Source organism: Peromyscus maniculatus, chromosome 11 (genome assembly GCF_049852395.1).
Source record: "Peromyscus maniculatus bairdii isolate BWxNUB_F1_BW_parent chromosome 11, HU_Pman_BW_mat_3.1, whole genome shotgun sequence".
Lineage (NCBI taxonomy): Eukaryota > Metazoa > Chordata > Mammalia > Rodentia > Cricetidae > Peromyscus > Peromyscus maniculatus.
This window is the reverse complement of record NC_134862.1, coordinates 37,607,064-37,626,928: the sequence shown is the minus strand read 5'-3', so window position 1 is coordinate 37,626,928 and position 19,865 is coordinate 37,607,064. Positions and strand designations below refer to the sequence as shown.

The window sequence follows — 19,865 nt, the reverse complement described above, 5'->3', positions numbered from 1 at the left end:
CAAAAAGGAAAAAAATTGTTTGCATGGTTTTATTGGGTTTTGTGGCATATGTCTCAGACAAGATTAAGTTTCAAAATACATATTGACAACGTTCATGCTGAAAATTTTACTTATCACTTATTTATTTACACTATAATTGGTAAGCAGTCTTTAAAAAATATACAATAATGAGAAACATCTGAAAATGTCCACAGAGACCTCTCATCTATCTTAATTAAACTTAAGCATTTCATGGGTTCATTATATAATACCCCTGTTAGGAGCTAGGTGTTTAATAGCTAGGTGCTCCAAGGAATAATGATTCATTTATTGTCAAAATGTGTTAAGTTGTTTTTATACTTATATCTTATTGTAGTCTTCTTTACTTGTGTATCATTTTCTAGTCTCTGAACATACGTAATAGAGTGGCAGTACTAACAGCTAATGCTGACTGAGAATGCAGTGTCATTAACAGATGAGCAACAGTACCAGAACTCTGACAATCAGTGTGACTTTACAGCCCACAGGTATCACTGCTATTAAAATGAGCTCTATTGCCATTTACACAACAAAAATAAAAATAAACTATTACCAAATATAACAAAAATCTTCTCCAAAGTTCAAATCTGATAGTAGGAAACATAATAAAATACCAACCAAAGACACAGTCAACACTAGGGCTACTCTTTAAACAAATGAAAATTAAAAAACATAAAATACAAAGATCTCATTTTAAATAGTCCTATTCCCCCCACCCCTAAAAAAATTATGAGCAGCTCAACACTGCTTTTATTTTTCATTTCATTTTAGAGACACTGAATTCTCAGTGAATGATCTTCATCTAAGTTATTAAAGAAATCCCAGATATTTACAGTTTGTATCTGTCCCAAATTTGACTTACAGAAAGCTAGAGAAAAACTACAGTTAAAGTCATTGCACTTTTACCATAGGAACTTCTAAGTATGGAAGTCAGTGTTGCTCCAATCTGCCAAGTGAGTGTGAAAAATCCAAACTCACTTCAATGCTGTGGGGTCCATTAGTTTTCTATTAATATTCTAAAGTTAATGATTCTTCTTCATTAATTTTTCAAAGGGGTGAGAGTTGATCTATTACCAGATCATGACATATCTAAATTTGATAAAAAGTACTTGCAATTTTTGCCAGCTACATAGAATCATAAAATTCTAAAACTAAAAGAATTTCAAAGGCCGGGCGGTAGTGGTGCACACCTTTAATCCCAGCACTCGGGAGGCAGAGGCAGGAGGATCTCTGTGAGTTCGAGGCCAGCCTGGTCTACAAAGCGAGTTCCAAGAAAGGTGTAAAGCTACACAGAGAAGCCCTGTCTCGAAAAACCAAAATACCAAAAAAAAAAAAAAAAAAAAGAATTTCAAAGACCATTTCTTTAATTTTCCCCCAACTTCAAGTAAGATTATAGGTTCATTTGTTTTATAAAGCCCAAAACACTAAAATTCAAAGGGCTCCCTTAGAAATCTACCTCAATTCTTAAGTAAGTTACATTTACTTAAATTTCATCATAGCAAAACCTCACCAAGTAAAACAGAAAAACAGTATGCATTTGAAAGATGAAACCTAGCTTTAACCCTACTTCATCAACTGCTAGCAAAATAATCAAGCAAACTACTACATGAACTCCAGGCCTCATCCCACATTCACTGACTAGGGTAATACCTCATCGATGAAGTTTATTTAAGGATTAACTAAGCCAACAGACATAGACCTAGTAATAGTGTATAGACAGTACCACAGTGTTTGCTCAATAATTGCAATCCCCTCTTAAATCCATTTCTCAGCACTTCAGATTCTCTAACAGTCAAGTAGCTCAGTTACAAAAGGAAGTAGACAGGGGTATGACTGAACAAGAAATGGAAAAAGATTAATTTTGCTGAAAATAGGTGATGGGCACATGGGATTTCATTACACTATCTTATAAATTTTATTTTGAAATTGTCTATAATTACATGTTTAAGATTTTTAATTTCATGTATATGTATGGCATGAGTACATGCACGTGTGAGTGAGTGTGCCCACAGAATACAGAAAAGGATGTCATACATATTCCCTAAAGCTGGAGACAGAGAGCTATGAGGAGCCCATCATGAATGTGAGACTCAAACTCCAGTGCCTAGTGGAGCCATCTCTCCAGTCCCTATAATTAAAAATTTTTAAATTTATTTAACTTTATTTTATGAGCATTGGTGTAAAGGTGTCAGATCTCCTGAAACTGGAGTTACAGTTGTGAGCTGCCATGTGTGTGCTGGGAATTGAACCCTGGTCCTCTGGAAGAGCAGCCAGTGCTCTTAACTGCTGAGCCATCTCTCCAGGCCCTTTTTTTGGGTTTTCAAGACAGGGTTTCTCCGTGTAACAGCCTTGGCTGTCCTGGAACTCACTCTGTAGACCAGGCTGGCCTCGAACTTAAAGAAATCTGCTGGGATTAAAGGTGTGTGCCACCACCGCCCAGCCTCAGAATTAAAATTTTGAAACAGAAATTTATTTTAAATTCCTTCTCAGATGAGAACTGGTAATCACTGTCCTTTACATGTATGAAAACTTACGCATTATCTAAACTTTTTCCCCCCCTGAGACAGTTTCTCTGTGTAGCTTTGGCTGTCCTGGAACTCACATTGTTGAGCTGGCTGGCCTGGAACTCATAAAGCTCCACCTGCCTCTGCCTCCCAAATGGTGGGATTAAAGGTGTACGCCAACACTGTCCAGTCTAAACTTCTTTTCTACCAAATAATCCCTTTCATCTATACTTTCTTTAATCCTACCAACTGCAGCTTCTCTTAAAATCAGCTTCTTTCTCTACCTGTTGATGCACTAAGAGAGAGAAAAGGGTCCGAGCTAACATCTCTTCAGCCTCAACTATGTCTGTAGTATGAACCTACTATAAACATACTACTAACTTAAACCCCAACATCTAGTATCTTACTCTTATTTCCTCATGACTTCTTTCTCTCACGAGAAGGATCTTACTATCTCTCACTGTCACTGATACATACCAAGTACTCAGTAAATACATATAAATCAAAGGATTCAAGAATGCAGTATCAGATCTTACAAGTACCTGAGATAGCTCTTGTTTTTAAAATACAAATCTTCTTGCCTTCCAGATACATCCAGCTCATTGTGCCTTTGACCTTGTTGGAGTCTATACAAACTTCATAAACACATACATATGTCTATGCGTGTGTTTTAAGGGCAGCAGAAAGAGCTACATTTGAGAACTTCACATTTTCCTTATTCAAAAATTTAAATGAAAGAGTTTTAACATAGAACACCAATTTATTCTGCATATTCCAACATATCTTTAATACTGTGATTTCTATATGCAGTTGTGTGGTGATATATTGTATATCAAATAAAGCTTGCCTGAGGATCAGAGGACAGAGCCAGCCACTAGATTAAACATAGAAGCCAGGCAGTGGTGGCACACATCTTTAATCCTAGCACTCAGGAGGCAGAGATCCATCTGGATCTCCGTGAGTTCAAAGCCACCCTTAACTACATGATATTGATTCAGTCTAGGAGAGAAACAGAGCCATGCAGTGGTGGCACATACCTTTAATCTCAGTACTTGGGATCCCAGCACTTGAGATCTCATGCCTTTGCTACCAGTATTTGGGAAGCACACATACCATTAATCCCAGCACTAGGAAGGAAGTGATATGGCTGGGCGGAGAAAGGCATATAAAGTGTGAGGAGATAGGAACTAGGATTTTCAGCTGAGGACCCAAAGGCAATCAGTCTGAGGATTCATGGAGACAGGATCTCCTGAGGATTTGGGAATGGTGAGAAGTTTCTCTAGTGGCTCGTTCCTTCGTCTCTCTCATCTTTCAGCATTTACCCCAATATGTGTCTCCAGGTTCTTATTATAAGCTCATGCAACACAGTTGCTTTTTTGCTCATATTCATATGGGAAAAAAGATCTTCCTGCCTAAATTCTGTTATCACTACCATGAAGTTGAAATCCCTAGCAAATATTGGGATTTCAAGGTCTTTTCAGGATAATAATTAAAAAAAAAAAGATGATCAATTTTACTTTAAAAGAATTCAGGGACAACAAGATGACTCAACATGTAAAAACACTTGCCACCAAGCCCAATGACCTACTTTGAACCCCAGGACCCACTTGGAAGAAGGAAAGAACCAATGCCTACAAACAAATATAATTTTTTTTAAAGATTTCCTAAGCATCCACATCTGGATAAGCTTTAGATCAAATTACAACCCTTCAGTAAATCAAGAAATCTGTTCTCAGAATATTCTCTTGAGGAAACATCTAGAGTGTGGTTATTAGTACAGTATCAATACAAATTGAGCAAGGTAACTGCAGCTGGTAATTACATCAAGAGTTGTTATACTAAGATGTTTTTCTCTTAATGAATTCTTGGTAAGTCCAATTTCCTCTGATCAATTAAAAACTTTGAAAAAGCCGGGTGGTGGTGGAGTATGCCTTTAATCCCAGCACTGGGGAGGCAGAGCCAGGTGGATCTCTGTGAGTTCAAGGCCCCGTCTGGTCTACAGAGATCCAGGACAGGTACCAAAACTACACAGAGAAACCCTGTCTTGAAAAACCAACAAAACAAAACAAAACTTTGGAAAAATATTTATTGGTTAAAAGAAAACTTAGATTTTGAGAAAAGTAAACTCAGAAGAAATTAATGAAACCACACAAAGACATTCATAATATGTAAAACTTTATGATTTAAAAAATGTTTCGAGCCGGGCAGTGGTGGCGCACGCCTTTAATCCCAGCACTCGGGAGGCAGAGCCAGGTGGATCGCTATGAGTTCGAGGCCAGCCTGGGCTACCAAGTGAGCTCCAGGAAAGGCGCAAAACTACACAGAGAAACCCTGTCTCGAAAAACCAAAAAAAAAAAAAAAAAAAAAAAAAAAAAAAAAAAAAAATGTTTCGAAAGCAAGCCCTGGTGACAATCCTGGTACTGGGGAGGCAGAGGCAGGCAGATCTCTGAGTTCAAAGTTAGCCTGGTCTACATAGTGAGTTCCAGGACAACCAGAGCTACACAGTGCAACCCTGTCTCAAAATAACCAAATCAATCAATAAGTAAATAACTTTACAAATGTCTTACATATATCATTTGCTACAAATTCCAATCCAAATTATTTTAGATGATATTTGATGCTCATAAAGACTATATATAACTTAAAATTTAAACATTTAATTCAATTGCACCATGTGTAATTAAGGGCATAAAAATAGGATCTCAAAGTCAATCCCAAACTAGAGACAGAAGCAAACAGATCTGACCTTTTCAAGTGGCTTTCCCAGAGAGTTTCCAATTAGTTTCCAGTCATTCAAGACTTCTTCAACTTTGGAAATAAACCTAAGAAGAAGGGAAAACTTTCTAAATACATAACCATATATTTTTTTCTATTACTATACAATTTCTTTAGAAAGACATTTCCTTACATCCTAACATTAGAGATGATTAGAGAATTCTCAACAAGTTTAATACTATGAGCCTAACTTAGGGATATAGAATAAAAGCAGAAACAATGTTGTTTAGTTGAATTACTCTTAATTTTTGATTCATTTAAATCTATTTAACTCAATAAAAGTTTTCTTTCCACAAAATATAAACTAAAAACAATCCATCCTCTTTCTTTTTTTTTTTCCTTTTTTCTTTCTTTCTTTTTATTTTTTTGAGACAGGGTTTCTCTGTGTAACAACAGCTCTGGCTGTCCTGGAACTAGCTCTGTAGACCAGGCTGGCCTCAAACTCACATAGATCAGACTACTTTCTGCCTCCTGAGTGCTGGGATTAGAGACATGCACCACCTCCTGGTGAAAAAATCCTCCTTAATATGATACAATACATTTAGAAGAGAAGCAACAGGGCTGTAGAGATGGCTCAGTGGTTAAGAGCACTGGCTGCTCTTCCAAAGGTCCTGAGTTCAATTCCCAGCAACCACATGGTGGCTCACAACCATCTGTAATGAGATCTGATGCCCTCTTCTGGTCTGCAGGCATACATGCAGACAGAACACTGTATACATAATAAATAAATAGAAGAGAAGCAAAAACTGACAGATTAAAATGATACTTAAGGACAATTATACAACTGATCACTTCTCCCTACCTTCAAAATTTCCATCCCCAGCACCCACATAGTGGCTCACATTACCTGTAACTCTAGTTCTAGAAGATCCAATGCCTTCTTCTGGCCTGAAGATACCAGGCACACATGTGATGCACAGACATGCATGCAGGTGAAAATGCTTTTACAGACAATAAAACAAATAAGTAAATCTTTAAAAGTGGGCTAAATTTGATCAGTATCTAATTAACACAGCATCAACAAATGAAAAATGTCAAGCTGCTTACATTGAGAGAAATATGGTGCAATCTAGCAACAGCACTGCTACCTAAAACATCTAGAAAGTGCTTCTAGAGTAATTAACGTTAACTGTTTTCAAAGGCATCAGATTTTTCCTTGCAGAGCATTATGAGTTAATGCATTTAAGAAAGTAATGACACCAGGTAATCATCATCATCATCAGCTTGTGATTTGACTGAATCTTCTCATTAACTCCTTAAAATTAAAATAATAATTATTCATATATGAATTCACTTTGGGGGAGTTTAAACAAATGACAATTACTAAATTTAAAATGAACTAAAAATAAGTTTACGTTTATCAAACAAATAAAAATGTAAACTAGCCAGGCGGCGGTGGCACATGCCTTTAATCCCAGTACTCGGGAGGCAGAACTCATCTCTGTGAGTTCGAGGCCTGCCTGGTCTACAGAGCAAGATCCAGGACAGAAACCAAAACTACACAGAGAAACCCTGTCTCTGAAAAACAAAAACAAAAAATAAAAAAACTATATTCAATGGGGAGCAAAAATGTAAATTAAACATACAGTAGAGTGGTCTAGGTATACAGCCCAGTGGTACAGTACTTACCCAAAAGCCTGAGTCCCATCCCAAGCAACCCCTAACCGCACAGAAAAGCACTAAACTACACTGCACTTTTTATAAAAGTAAAAACTGGAAGCTACTTTCATATGCAATTGCAGCAAACAGTCATAAGTTTATGACACATCCACTTGCTAGACTACTATGTACCTACTAAAAATTGTTCTGAAGAACATCTGAGGAAATAAGAACAATGTCCATATGTTAAATGAAAAAAGAAAGTTGAAGAAACAATCATTCATATAGTTTGACCTAAAAAGTTTACACATACAATTAAAAGAAATATGTCAAAAATTTAATAGCTATATTCAATGGAAGGTTCAAAAGTATTTTTTATTTTACTACAAGGTATTATTGCTATAATAAAAATAATTTAAAATATAATGTTCAGAGTAAAAGAGCCATCTTCAGCTACTTATGAACTCTAGCAGTACTTGCTAGGAGACAATTATACCCTACAAATACTGAGATTTGACTAGAAAAATTTAGTAACATTTTTCTTTAACAATTCTCCGTATCTCAGCTGATGAGTCACTTAACTCCTTCTCCTATATTAGTATATTAGGTTCTTTTGTACATGCTTCTGGAAGAAAGAGGTTTCTTTCCATTTCCCTTCATAGCTTTTAGTTCAACAAGTAATTACAGACTCGGTCATACTATCTGACTCATGTCTGTCTCTCCTGCTAGACTATACTTTCAATAAGAACAGGAACCTTATTTTTTTCAATTTTTGCTTGTTTACTGCAGTAGTGGGGATAAGCATGCTAAGCCTTGTTTGTCTTTACTAGCTACTAAATCCCTAAGGTCTTACACGTTGTCTTACACATGGATTATTTTTTCAATTGAAAAAATAATAATTTTAGGTTTCTATTTAGTCTTCTCAATAAATTATCTGTATGGTACATAACTGTTAGGTTTCAAATGTGGACAAAGGCTGAGGTGCCTATCTAACATATAAAGCAGGCACTGGCTGCCGGATTCTCCCTGCGCCCCTCCGCCTCCACCTGTTACAGGGCCCTCCCAGCTGGCACACCCCGCCCCTACCCTGAACTCTCCAGCCCTGAGGCTGGGATGCCCTTCCCTATATAAGCAACCATTCTGGTCACCTGGTCTTTTGGACAGCTTTCTTTTGGGCCTCCTGGCTGCTGCATCTGGTTTTCCTCTCTCCCCTCTCTCCTTCCCTCTCCGTCTCCTCACATGGCCCAGCTCAGTCTGATCATGACCACTCGGGCTCTCCCAGATGCCCCTGCCTCTGGCTATGCTCTCCCACATATCTAAAATAAGCTTTCTCCTCCATCATACCTAGGAGCAGTCATGTTCCTCTCCTTTTTTTTTTTTTTTTTTTCCACTTTATAACACACTTGTTAGGTCTCAATAAATTCCTTTTGCCATTCTGGCAATCAGACAAAAGCCAGCGGCACTGCCTCAGGGACTTAAGAAGATAGTTCCTACTTGCTAAAGGGAGTCATCTCCTCATCTCTGGCAAAAGGGACTTGTGGCTCTTCCATTAAACTCTGCTTGTGGTACTTATTAGCAGAGCAAGGTCCATACTAACCATTAGGCTCCCTCATCCCAACTCACAAGTATCTGTCACAGAGTCATCTGGGCTGGCATGCCCCGCCCCTCCCCTACACCTCTCCCTTCCTGAGCTTCTCTTCACCTCCCCTAGTCTCTTTCCCTGTGTTAACAGCTATTATGGCCGCACATTCTCTTGGTCTCCTGGTTCCCATGTGGTCTTTTTATTCCCTCTTCTCTTCCTCTCCACCGCCTCCTCCTTTCAGGGCTAGTTCAGTCTGGACTCTTCCAGATGCCCCTCGCTATTCTCTCGCTCACGTCTACAATAAGCCTTCTCCTCAGTCCTGTCCTCATCTGCATTCAATACTGAAAAGAACTTTTCATCCAAATATTAAAATCAAGGCCTAAGAAACCTCAGTTGCCAGGCGGTGGTGGCAAACCCCTTTAATCCCAGCACTCGGGAGGTAGAGGCAAATGGATCTCTGAGTTAGAGACCAGCCTGATCTACAGAGCAAGTTCCAGGACAGCCAGGCATCTATAGAGAAACCCTGTCTCAAAAAAACAAAACAAAACAAAAAACCTTCAAAGTCTCCACATTTGCCTCATGAATTACAAAATACTGGTTTTATTCTACAAAGAGAAACTTAGAAGAGAAGCTAACTTCCTACTTTGCGACATCCTCCTAACTGTGCTAACAATTATTTCCACATGAGCAACCAAAGAATTTAATACTCCCCTCAGGAAATTCTTTTGGAGCCAAAATTTTTTATTCATTTCTTGCATTTGAAGTACTCTTTGATGACATCTTTGGCCTGATATTCTTTGCCATAGTCCCTAACCATTACACATCTGCAACCAACTGTTACTTTAAGAAGCTTCCCCTCTTGATCAAGTTCAAGGAGGCCACCCACCCCCCTAGTTTCCTGTCATCAATCTTAATTAGGTTGATGTGATGCTCAGCACAAAGTGCCTTCACTTATTTGACATCCAGACTCATCACAATTGCACATAAGCACACAGAGATGGGCTTGGCACTTCATGAATACCATGCCGTGCTGGGCCATCACAGACAAGGGTGGTCTCTAGCACCTCTTGTAAGGCAATATTGGCATCTATTACACCTCAAGCAGCAATGCCTTCCTCTGCCATGGTGGTGGATTATAGGCAAGTTCTAATCTTGAATGCACCCCAGACTCCACCTCTACCCAGCTCAGAGGCAGCAGGGGAAAAGGCTTTTTTTTTTTTTTTTTTTTTAACACATTGGTGTTTTGCCTGCATATAAGTCTATGTGAGGGTATTGGATCACCTGGAACTGGAGTGTGGGTGCTGGGAATGGAACCTGGGTCTCTGGAAGAGCAGCCTGCTCTTAACTGCTGAGCCATCTATCTCTCTAACCCCATTAAATTAATTTATTTATATGCATGTGGGTGTTTTGCCTGCATGTATGTCTGTGTACTAGATGTGTCAAATGGAGTGTGCCCATGGAGTGTGACAAATCCTCTGAAACAAGTTACAAATGGTTGGGAACTGCCATGTGGGTGCTCAGAATTGAACCTGGGACCTCTGGAAGAGCAGTTAGTGCTCTTAACCACTGACCCATTTCTCTAGCTCCCCTCAGGAAATTTTAAGCTATTTAACTAGGGAAAAACTATCACTTTCATTCCAAAAACTGTTCCCTTATCACTCATCCTCCAAGATCAATTATATTTTCTAATTACCTTCAAAATATCTACCTTAGAGTCAATACGCCCCAAACTGCACTCTGGTTACTTTGATGCTTCTCTTCATCCCTTAAGTTTCATAGTTGAGCCGTCCCCCTCAGACTTACATCAAGCTCATCTTCCTAAATCTAGTTCATTTTATTCAACTAACTACAGTTCCACTTTATGAATCAAGGTAAGTTGCTTACTTCATTTTACCACAATGTAACAACTTACTAAACAATCCTTATACCATCTGGCCAAAATCTTACCACTTTCTTAAGCAGCAATTCTTTCTAAACCCAGTCTTCTGACCAGCAGCAACTGTATTACCTGGGACCATGTTAGAAAAGCATCTATGTGGATCTGACCTAAAACCTATATTAATGGGAAATGCTGAGAGTTGAAACCAGCAAATTCTGATGCATAGTCAAGTATGAGTCTTTTTAGTCCAATACAGCAACTCTAGATTCCCTCACTTGGCTCTGGAAGGGGGTCTCTTCCTTACTTTTATTTATTTCCCAGTGATAGCTCCTCACTTACATGTCTAGCAATGTCAGTCCCTTCTCTGTCTAAACCAAACCCTTAACCATTTTCATTTTCTTTCTTGACAGATTGCTCAGGCTATAGTCTTAATTTCCTTAGATCAAGAGATCCTTCCAACTCAGCCTTCCCAGGAGCCAAGATCACAGGCAAGTGCCACCTCATCCAGCTTCCATTTATTTCCCTCTGGTTTTCAAAGCAGGGTATCTCCTGTCTTTTTCCTACAAAAATGTCTTCAACAATTTTGTAGTCCACATTATTCTTTTTAAATGGTTCTCTGCAGTATCAACTAACTATTTTTGGGGGGTTTTGTTGTTGTTGTTGTTTTTTTTGGTTTTATGAGACAGGGTTTCTCTGTGTAGTTTTGGTGCCTGTCCTGGAGCTCACACTGTAGACCAGGCTGGCCTCGAACTCACAGAGATCTGCCTGGCTCTGCCTCCAGACTACCAGGCTTGCTGGGCTATTTAAAAGGTATAGTTTTCCCCATCTTCAGGATAGCTCGGGGCACAGAGTACTTGCCCATAACGTCTTGCTAGTGTGTTAGTCTTACTGCCTTTCTGAAGTGTGGGGATGGGCATACAGGTCAAAGCACTATTTCATCAAGGATCGTTAATATATTCCTCTGCCACCATTTGATATTCTGAGAGCCACAAACTTGGCAAGCCTACAAACATTGCGATAATAAAACGACCTCCATACCCATAACTAAAGGGTTTCTGTGACAATGAATAGAAAAAAATCACAGTCTAAGCCATCAAGTCCACAAACTTAGCTTTCCACTAACTTCAGTGGTCACACCATGGCACCGGAACAGCTGTTCATCTGAGTTTGACGAGCTCAGGCAGCCCGGGCGCATAACCAAGTTTAAAATGTAATGACGTGTGAATCAGAACATCCCGAAGACCCGCTGTTTGCAAAAATAAGGAGGAGGAGGAGGAAGGAGGGCACAAAGGAAAGGAATGAGGAAATAATAACATTTTAAATCTGTAAATAGATGATTCTGGAAGACAGGGTGGAGGCGGTGGGAGGAAGGCAGATGGACAGCGATCGGTGCGCTCCAGGAAAGCCTCTGCCAGCGCACACGGGAAGGAACCCCGGCAGCTGCCGAGCTGCCTGCTTATGACGACAACTGAGGCAGACTGACAGAAGGGCAGGAGACACGGGGACGACTTCAGGGGCGGTGTTCGGTGTCAGGGAAGGGGTCGGGAAGTCAACGCAACTTGTTGTTTATTTATTATTTTTTTTCCAAAGGCGAAGTCCGAAGGTCTGTCCGACCTGCCCCGATGAGTGAGGCGGAAGGAGCCACAGCTGGCCAGGGAGAGACGCGGGACGTGGGCGTCTCCCTCAGAGCCCGCGTCACCTGGGTTGGGGACCCACGGCGCCACTCACCTTTCCCACTCGGAAGCCGTGGTGAAGTCCGTGATCTCAAACACCTCGGACTCGGGCTGCGGGGAGAGAGAGAGAAGAGCACAGGCATTAAAGCCGCGGGGCGACTGCCGTAGGCGGCAGAACCCTGTGACAGACGCCACTAGGGCGCGGAGCTCACCTCGCTGTCCGCCGCCATCTTGCGGAGCGGAGTGCCAGGCCGCGCGCGAAGGCTGCCGGGAAGGAGGGAGCTAGGAGGCGGGCGCTGTGGGGCAGGAGGCGTGGTTTTGTGCAGAGTGGGTGTGGCCTCGGTGCAGGCCCGCCCCCGGAGGGCGTGGTGCCTTTTCTCCAGGCAGAAAGATCTTAGAGTGACTTCAACTCTCCCTCTAGGTTGTTTAATAATATTTTTTAAAACCCTGTAGTGGCTGGAGAGATGACTCTGCGGTTAAGACTACCCGGTGCTCTTCCAGGGGACCTAGGTTCGATTTCCAGCACCCACAGGACGGTTCCCAACTGTTTGTAACTCCAGTCCAAAGGGATCATGTGCCCGCTTCTGGCCTCCACTGACACCAGGCATGCACGTGGATGCACACAGACTTACATTCTGACAAACACACACATTAAATTAAATTTATGAATTTTTTAAAATTTATTTTAGGTGCATTGGTGTGAAGGTGTCAGATTCCCTGGAACTGGAGTTACAGACAACTGTGTGCTGCCATGTGGGTGCTGGGAATTGAACCAGGGTCCTCTGGAAGAGCAGCCAGTGCTCTTAACTGCTGAGCCATCTCTCCAGCCCGTTCAGAAATATTTTTAAAAGAATTTAAAAAGTAAAAGTATTCTGTGGGCTCATGCAGAGCTGTTGAACCTTTTGACATTGTCACATGATATTGTCATCTACAAATGTGTTGAGCCACATTCATAGATATCCAGGGACAGATATCCAGTCCTGTATAATAAAGACCCTAGATGTGTGCGGTCAAATTGTATTTAAAAATCTAAAGCACTCAGTGTTTGTTTTCATTGAAATGCTTTTTGTTTTGTTGTTGTTGAGACAGGGTTCCCAAGCCAGCCTCAAATTCACTGTGGTGAGAAGGATGACCTGGAGTTTCTGATCCACCTTCTGAGTATCCTGACTATAGGCATGTAGCACCAGGCTTGGATTATGCAGCGAAGCTGGAACCCGGGACTCTGTGCATGCTAGGTAAATGCTCTACCTGAACTATATCTGAGCTGTAACCTCAGACCTTGTTCAAACTTTACTGACTTGTAGACGCTGACCAAAGTCCTATAAACCCACCATCTCTTTATCCTAGACCACCCTGAGGGGGAGAACTATACAATTAAAGTTAAATTTTAAAAAGTCATACAAGTTACATATTTTTTTTTTTTTTTTGGTTTTTTCGAGACAGGGTTTCTCTGTGTAGCTTTGCGCCTTTTCCTGGAACTAACTTGGTAGCCCAGGCTGGCCTCGAACTCACAGAGATCCGCCTGGCTCTGCCTCCCAAGTGCTGGGATTAAAGGCGTGCGCCACCACCGCCCGGCAAGTTACATATTTTCTGAAGAGAGCAGCATGCTGTTTGACGAATGCTTCACTTTTTAAACTACTGAAGAACAGGAGTGGCCAACTAGCAGTGGAGAGTTCTGCTGGGGACTGGAGTGACGGACGGCTCAGCAGTTAAGAGCATTGAGTGCTCTTGTAGAGGACCTGGATTCCGTTCCCAGCATCCACACGACTGCCCTCCATACCTCTAGTTTTAGAGGGTCCAGTATCCTCTTCTGGCCACATATATTCAAGCAGCCAAAACACTCAGACACATAAGAATTAAATAATAAATCTTTTTCTTTCAAAGACAAGGTCTTTCTAGTGTGTAGTTCTAGCTCTCCAGGAACTCACTGTGTAGATTAGGCTAGTCTCATACTCAAAGAAATCCACCTGCCTCTGCCTCCACCAGAGTACTGGGATTAAAGGCAGATGCCATCACACCCAGCCTTTAAATAATAAATCTTAAAAAGAAAAAAAAATCCCTCTCAAGCCAGCAAGATAACTCAGCAAGTAATGGCACCTGCTGCCAAGGCTGAAAACCTAAAGTCCATCTCAGGGACCTGAATGATGGAAGGAAAAAACCAACTCCTGCAAATTATCCTCTGACCTCCACAATTCTGCCAGCCCTCCCCCAAATAAATAAATAAGTAATAAACTGTGAAGAATTCTGTCATAAATAATGAAATATTGTACATGAGCTCGGTGTATGTGGTGCTCCAGATCAAACCCCGAGACTCAAGCATGCTTGACAAACATGGTATTAACTGGGCTATATCTCCAACCCCTTGACTTCATTTGAAGCCTGGCAAAGTAGCCAATGGGTCTCTTTTGGCTGGATATAAAAACAAGAAAGAAAGACCAAGATCATAAGTCTTGATGATGGAAACACAGTGACAATAAGTTTTCATAGTTAAAAACATAAAAGGAATAAGGGGATATAGCTCGGTTGGTAGAATGCCCAGCATGCATGAAGTTCTGGGTTCACTCCTAGAATCATTGGATGCGGCAGTGCGCACCTATCATTCTAGCACTTTCTGGCCAGCCAGTTTAGGCAACTCAATAAGCTCCACAAAAGACTAAAAAGAGGAGAGTAAACAATGGATAGAGACCTGGGGAAATTTGTACATGGAAAATTATTTCTTTTCATTTCTTCTTATGTAGGACTTTGCCTGCATCACAGGTACCCACAGAGCCCAGAAGCCAGAAGAGGGCATCAGCTCCTCCACGCTGTGAGTGGCCAGGAATTGAAGCTGGGTCCTCTACATGAGCAGTGAGTGCTCTTAACCGACAAGCCATCTCTTCTGCTCCTGAAAAGATTCTCTTTTTCACATTTAAGGTCTTTAAAGTGAAGTAGGTCTGTGGGTCTTAGGGTCAGACTGATCTGATTTTAGCTATTTACTATTTAACTTTTTAAATTTTTTACCTTCCCTAACCCTGTTCATATTAGTAAAAAGGACTCTATAATACCATTTACTATGTAGGATTGTATTCAAGATTGAGTTCACATAAAAACAACCCAATGTCCAGCCTGAGATAGGTGAGCAATATAGTAGTAGTCTTTATAATGAATGTCCCATGAAAACTACAAAGCACTACTTACATACAAGGCATTACTGTTCTCCCTCCTTGATGAGTTTTGAAGATGGTTCAGAAAATAAAACAGTCTCAAAGACTTTGCTTCCTGAAGTTAAATTTTAGACAACGCACGAAGCTGCCGAATGAGGTTGCTAAGGCAAGGTTTCTTCCAAGATATTTTTGGCTTCTTGTCCTCTCCCTGGAGAAAATTTTAAAATAAATTATTTGTTACAGCGAAGTGTGAAGCCAGGATGCTAATGATGTAGAAACCCATGGGAAACATACTTTTATTAGACTTTTTTTTTCCTCCCCCGCTGCCTCAAAAAGCAGAAAAGATCCTATTTCTCTGGGATGAAGGGCTGTTTCCATCTACAGCCTGAGGCAACAGCTTCTCTTAGAAACTTGTTTCCTCACTAGTATAATTCAGTTATTTCAAGGTGTTACCAATAATGGCCACAGGGAGCTATTTTGACGCACAAGCAATTTAAGAGATTAGAAGCTTTGGAAAAATCACCCTCAGCTGGGACTTCAAGGGACCATGGGGGCATAACAGTTTAATTAGGTCATGATGACAAAGAAAACATCGTTTGTGTGGGACTCCGCTGTTCTCGTCTATCTGTCTTGACGGCACTGTGCAGGACAAAATAGGACCTCTCCATGATGCTGTCCCAGAATGCCTCCAAAAGAAGCTGCAACTGGAAGAGGAGGACCATGGGAACAAGAATCTTCAAAGAGAGATTCTCTAAAAAGTCAAAACTGCCTGGGAGTGTTTGCTCATTTGTTAAGCGTCTACCGTGTAGTTGATCCTGTGGAGGGATTCAGTGAAGAATAATCCCCTCCCGCTCTCTGTGTTCGCCATCTGAGGACAGAGATAAGACACAAGTAATGATAATGTGGTTTAGAAAGGACTGTGTGATGTTTATTCAATCTCTTAAAACTCTTTTAAAAATCAGTGCTAGAAAAATATCCAAATGTGACTTTCAGAACACACTTGCATCCTAAAAACAAAGCCCACTTTTGTGTTGTTCCGTTGTTTTGTGCACACGTGTTCAAGGGTGTGTGGGTGTGTGTAACTCAGAGGACAACCCCAGGTGTTATTCCTCAGAAATGCTGTCCACTTTTTTCTTGAGACAAGGTCTCTCATGGACTGGCCTGGAGCTAGCCCATCAGGTTAGACTGGCCTAGGTGGAGACCATTTCCGCCAGAAGATGTGGGTTAATAAATGAAAATCTCAGTGTTAGGCATGGGAGAGCTCCCTATGAATTATTGGTCAGGAAGACCTCAGACTTCCCACAAAACAACACAAGCTATTACAATTGCTCTTTGTGGCCAACCATAGCTAGATGGCAAGACCCTGTAGCTGAAGACACAACACACTTTGGTTGCAGGACCTAGAGAAACTGGGCTGGAGTTGACTGAAAACTTCCTCCTTGGTGGCTGCTAGTTTTCATAGTGCCAGAAAGTGCAAGCCACCTGGAGAGAAAAGACACCAATGGTCTTAGCCAGCACCGGACCCTGCACGTTGCAGCTCTGACTTGCTAGTAAGATGTGCCCATGGGTAAAATAGTGGCGTGAAGGTTTGGGGGATAACCAACTGCTTTCTGGTTGGATCAGAAACCTGGTTCAAAAGAGGGAATTTGTACCTGGTACTGTAAATCTAGGCAAGGCTGGCTGACCAGACAGCCACAGGATCCTCCTAGCTCTGCCTCTCCAGCACTGGGATTATTATACGATACCCAACTTTTTTTTAAAGTGGCTTCTGGGCTGGACTGAAGTCCTCCTACTTAAAAGGCAATTATTATACTGCATAACCTGTGCTCCAGCCCTACTGGTGTTTGTTTTTTGCATTTTTCAGACAGGATCCCCATTCTACAACACAGGTTGACTTGGAACTCATCATGTCATCCATGCTAGCTTTATAAGCATGAGTGATCCCTCTGCCTCAGCCTCATGAGTGCTTGGATTACTGATATAATGCACCACACCCAGCTTAAAACCATTGTTTACTGAACAAAAAAACAAGATTCTCAAGTGTGGAATCTCCAGAGAATGTGAGGCCAGGTAAATCTGAACTCAGTCATTCACCATTCATTCAGCTACCTCTTCATTCAGTAAACATTTTTTTTTAAAAAAAAATAACCACTCCTAGCTGGGCAGTGGTGGTGCATGCCTTTGATCCCAGCACTTGGGAGGCAGAGGCAAGTGGATCTCTGAGGTGGAGGCAAATCTGGTCTACAAAGTGAGTTCCAGGACAGCCAGGGCTATACAGGGAAGCCCTGACTTGGGGCGGGGAGGCAGACAAACAAACAAAAACAAAATGTTGGGGGCCATGCGAGGGGGCCAACAGACAGCTTTGGAACTCCTGGGCGGTTGGCAAAGCCACACCTGAGTGAGCCTTGGAGAGGCAAAGCCCCGAGGACTATGTGTCCTGCGGACCTCATGCTGTCATTGAGCACAGCTTCGACTGTTGTCTTCCTGGGCACTACATCCCTCACAATCTCTGGGTTATATGAAGACTCTCAGGGAGCTTTTAGTCCCTCACTGGGCAGTGTTACTGGTACTTACAATAATAGTGATTGACTTTTTCCAAGCATTGCTGCTGGAGCAGATTAATGACTCAACCACCACCCTTAGACATAATTTAGACATGTAGAATTGTCAGTAAGGTTAGGTTAAGATGTTTTTGTTGATGGCTTTGAGGTAGAAAACCTTGGGGAACAGTTTAAAGCTTAGAAAGGCACATAGCTGAATGAGGGACTTGTTGAGGTCAAGAAACAAGAACAAGGCAGCCCAGTTATTATTAGCTAACGTGCCTTTCTTGCTAGGATGGGTTGGTGATCAAGGGTGATGATTAATTCCTTGTACCCATTTCTGCCCTCGGCTTCCTCATAAAAACTGTTGATGAGTGGGTATACACCCTGAGGAGTTAAAGTAGAGCTGACTGATTGTTTTTCATATATGAAAGCTTAGATTTGTGATTCTTTTAAGATTTTTTTATAAGATTACCATTGAAGATAAATAATAAAGTGGTTGAGTCTTTCCTTGCAACTGCAAAATGCAGCCTGCCAGTAAAAGAACTGGCTGAGAAAAATGCCTTGCTTGTTTATACTCTGTTAATCTATAACATGGACATGAATGTATGTGGGTCCTTGGGATAATTTGTTTTTCACCTGTAATACTTAAAATGTTTAATCGTGTAAGGGATATGGAAAACATTGCTTTTTACTTGCATTCATGGTAACCATTCACTTCAAAAATAGAATGTAAGAACATTGCAACTTTTATACTGCTTGAAAGATTTTTGCTGGGGTATATAAGCTGTAAGGAAAAAAAATAGAAGTTAGTTAGAAGAAAGATATCAAGTGAGGTACAGAAGGGATACTTCTGGATAGAAGTAAGAAAAGAAATAAAGAGATGAGAGAGATGATAGAAAGATCCTAAAGGTGTGTGTGTTGTGTGTGTGTTATGTGTGTGTTGTGTGTGTTTTTTTTGTGTGTGTTTTGTGTGTGTGTGTTGTGTGTGTGTATGTGTGTATGTGTTTCCCTTTTTTTCGCTGGCCCCAAAGAGTTAAGTTTTGCCCCACTCACCAACCCCAGAGAATTTAAATTTTACTCCATAAAATAGAAAAGTCAAATTGACTGATGAGTCTGCCGACTCCTCCTTCCCCTCCCCTCCCCTTTCCTCCCCTCCCCTTCTCACCTCTCCTCCTCTCCCCTTCTCTCCTCTCCCCTCCCCTCCTCCCCTCCTTCATTTCTTCTTTCTCTTTCTGTACTGAGGATTACAGGACTCGCAAATGCTGGGCAAGCGTACTACCACAAAGCAACAGTGTGAGCCCTATCTTTTAGTTATTTTATATTTCCAGTACGTTCTACTTTCTGGAAGACAAGGGATGTGCCTTAATTATTTTAATTCCTCTATTGTGTTTCGATTCTTGGTGGCTGTTTCTAGAACTGATCATATGCCCAGGAGAACTTTAAAGACTGTGAATTTCACACACTAGCATTTGGCTCACTAAAGGAGAACCCAGATTCTTAGCAGAAGCTGTGTTTTTATTGCATCTTGTCTATGTAGAGAGGAGAAATCATTTCAGGAAATGTTAATGCTGTAAGGACAGGCTTGAAAGGAGGGCAGCTGTAGTTTTGACTCCGGCCTCAGTTTTAAGAGAGCCCTGTGAATACTTTAGGAATGCTTGGGCAGCCTCAGGCCATTCAGCAGGGACAGGACTGAAGGGTGTTTCCAGTTTAAGAAGCTTTGCTGCGGAGGCAGCAGGTACTGTCAAGGTGAGCTGCATTGCAGGCATGTTCGGTGTGACCTCTTTGTCCCTGCAGCAGAGTGGAGAGGAAACGTGGATTTGTGTGTTGGTTTGTTTAGTTATTTTGCAGAAAGATCATGAAGGAGCCTGTTGTTGTGTGTTTGTGCATGTCTTAATTATATATGTAATTAATTGTATATCACATAACATTCTATCTTTATATATTGATAAATATTTGGTTATATTATATATAAATATATACATTGATTTGAATATATGTGATATATATTGTATATGTGTATGAACATATGTGTACATATATGTGTATATGGAGACCAGAGGCCAGCCTCCTGTGTCATCCTCAGATGCTACCCAGCTTGTTTTTTTGAGACAGAATCTCTCACTAACCTGCAACTCACTGAACAGGCTAG

At 41.1% G+C, this 19,865-nt stretch overlaps 1 protein-coding gene and 1 pseudogene across 3 annotated transcripts in view; both read right to left on the bottom strand.

Moving 5' to 3' along the window:
* Nucleotides 1-12,318, bottom strand: part of Rab3gap1 (RAB3 GTPase activating protein catalytic subunit 1) — a 61,973-nt gene extending 49,655 nt beyond the window's left edge. For all 3 annotated transcript variants that reach the window (XR_013043212.1, XM_015986496.3, XM_006992979.4), the window contains exons 1-3: nt 12,243-12,318; nt 12,086-12,141; nt 5,269-5,344 (exon numbers count right to left, since the gene is read on the bottom strand). Coding sequence is in view for 2 of the 3 variants with exons in the window: in XM_015986496.3 (XP_015841982.1) it covers nt 5,269-5,344; nt 12,086-12,141; nt 12,243-12,260 (150 nt within the window). In the remaining variant the exon portion in view is untranslated. The remainder of the gene's footprint in view (nt 1-5,268; nt 5,345-12,085; nt 12,142-12,242) is intronic.
* Nucleotides 9,099-9,735, bottom strand: LOC102926159 (small ribosomal subunit protein eS12 pseudogene; annotated as a pseudogene).
* Nucleotides 12,319-19,865: the final 7,547 nt, after the last annotated feature.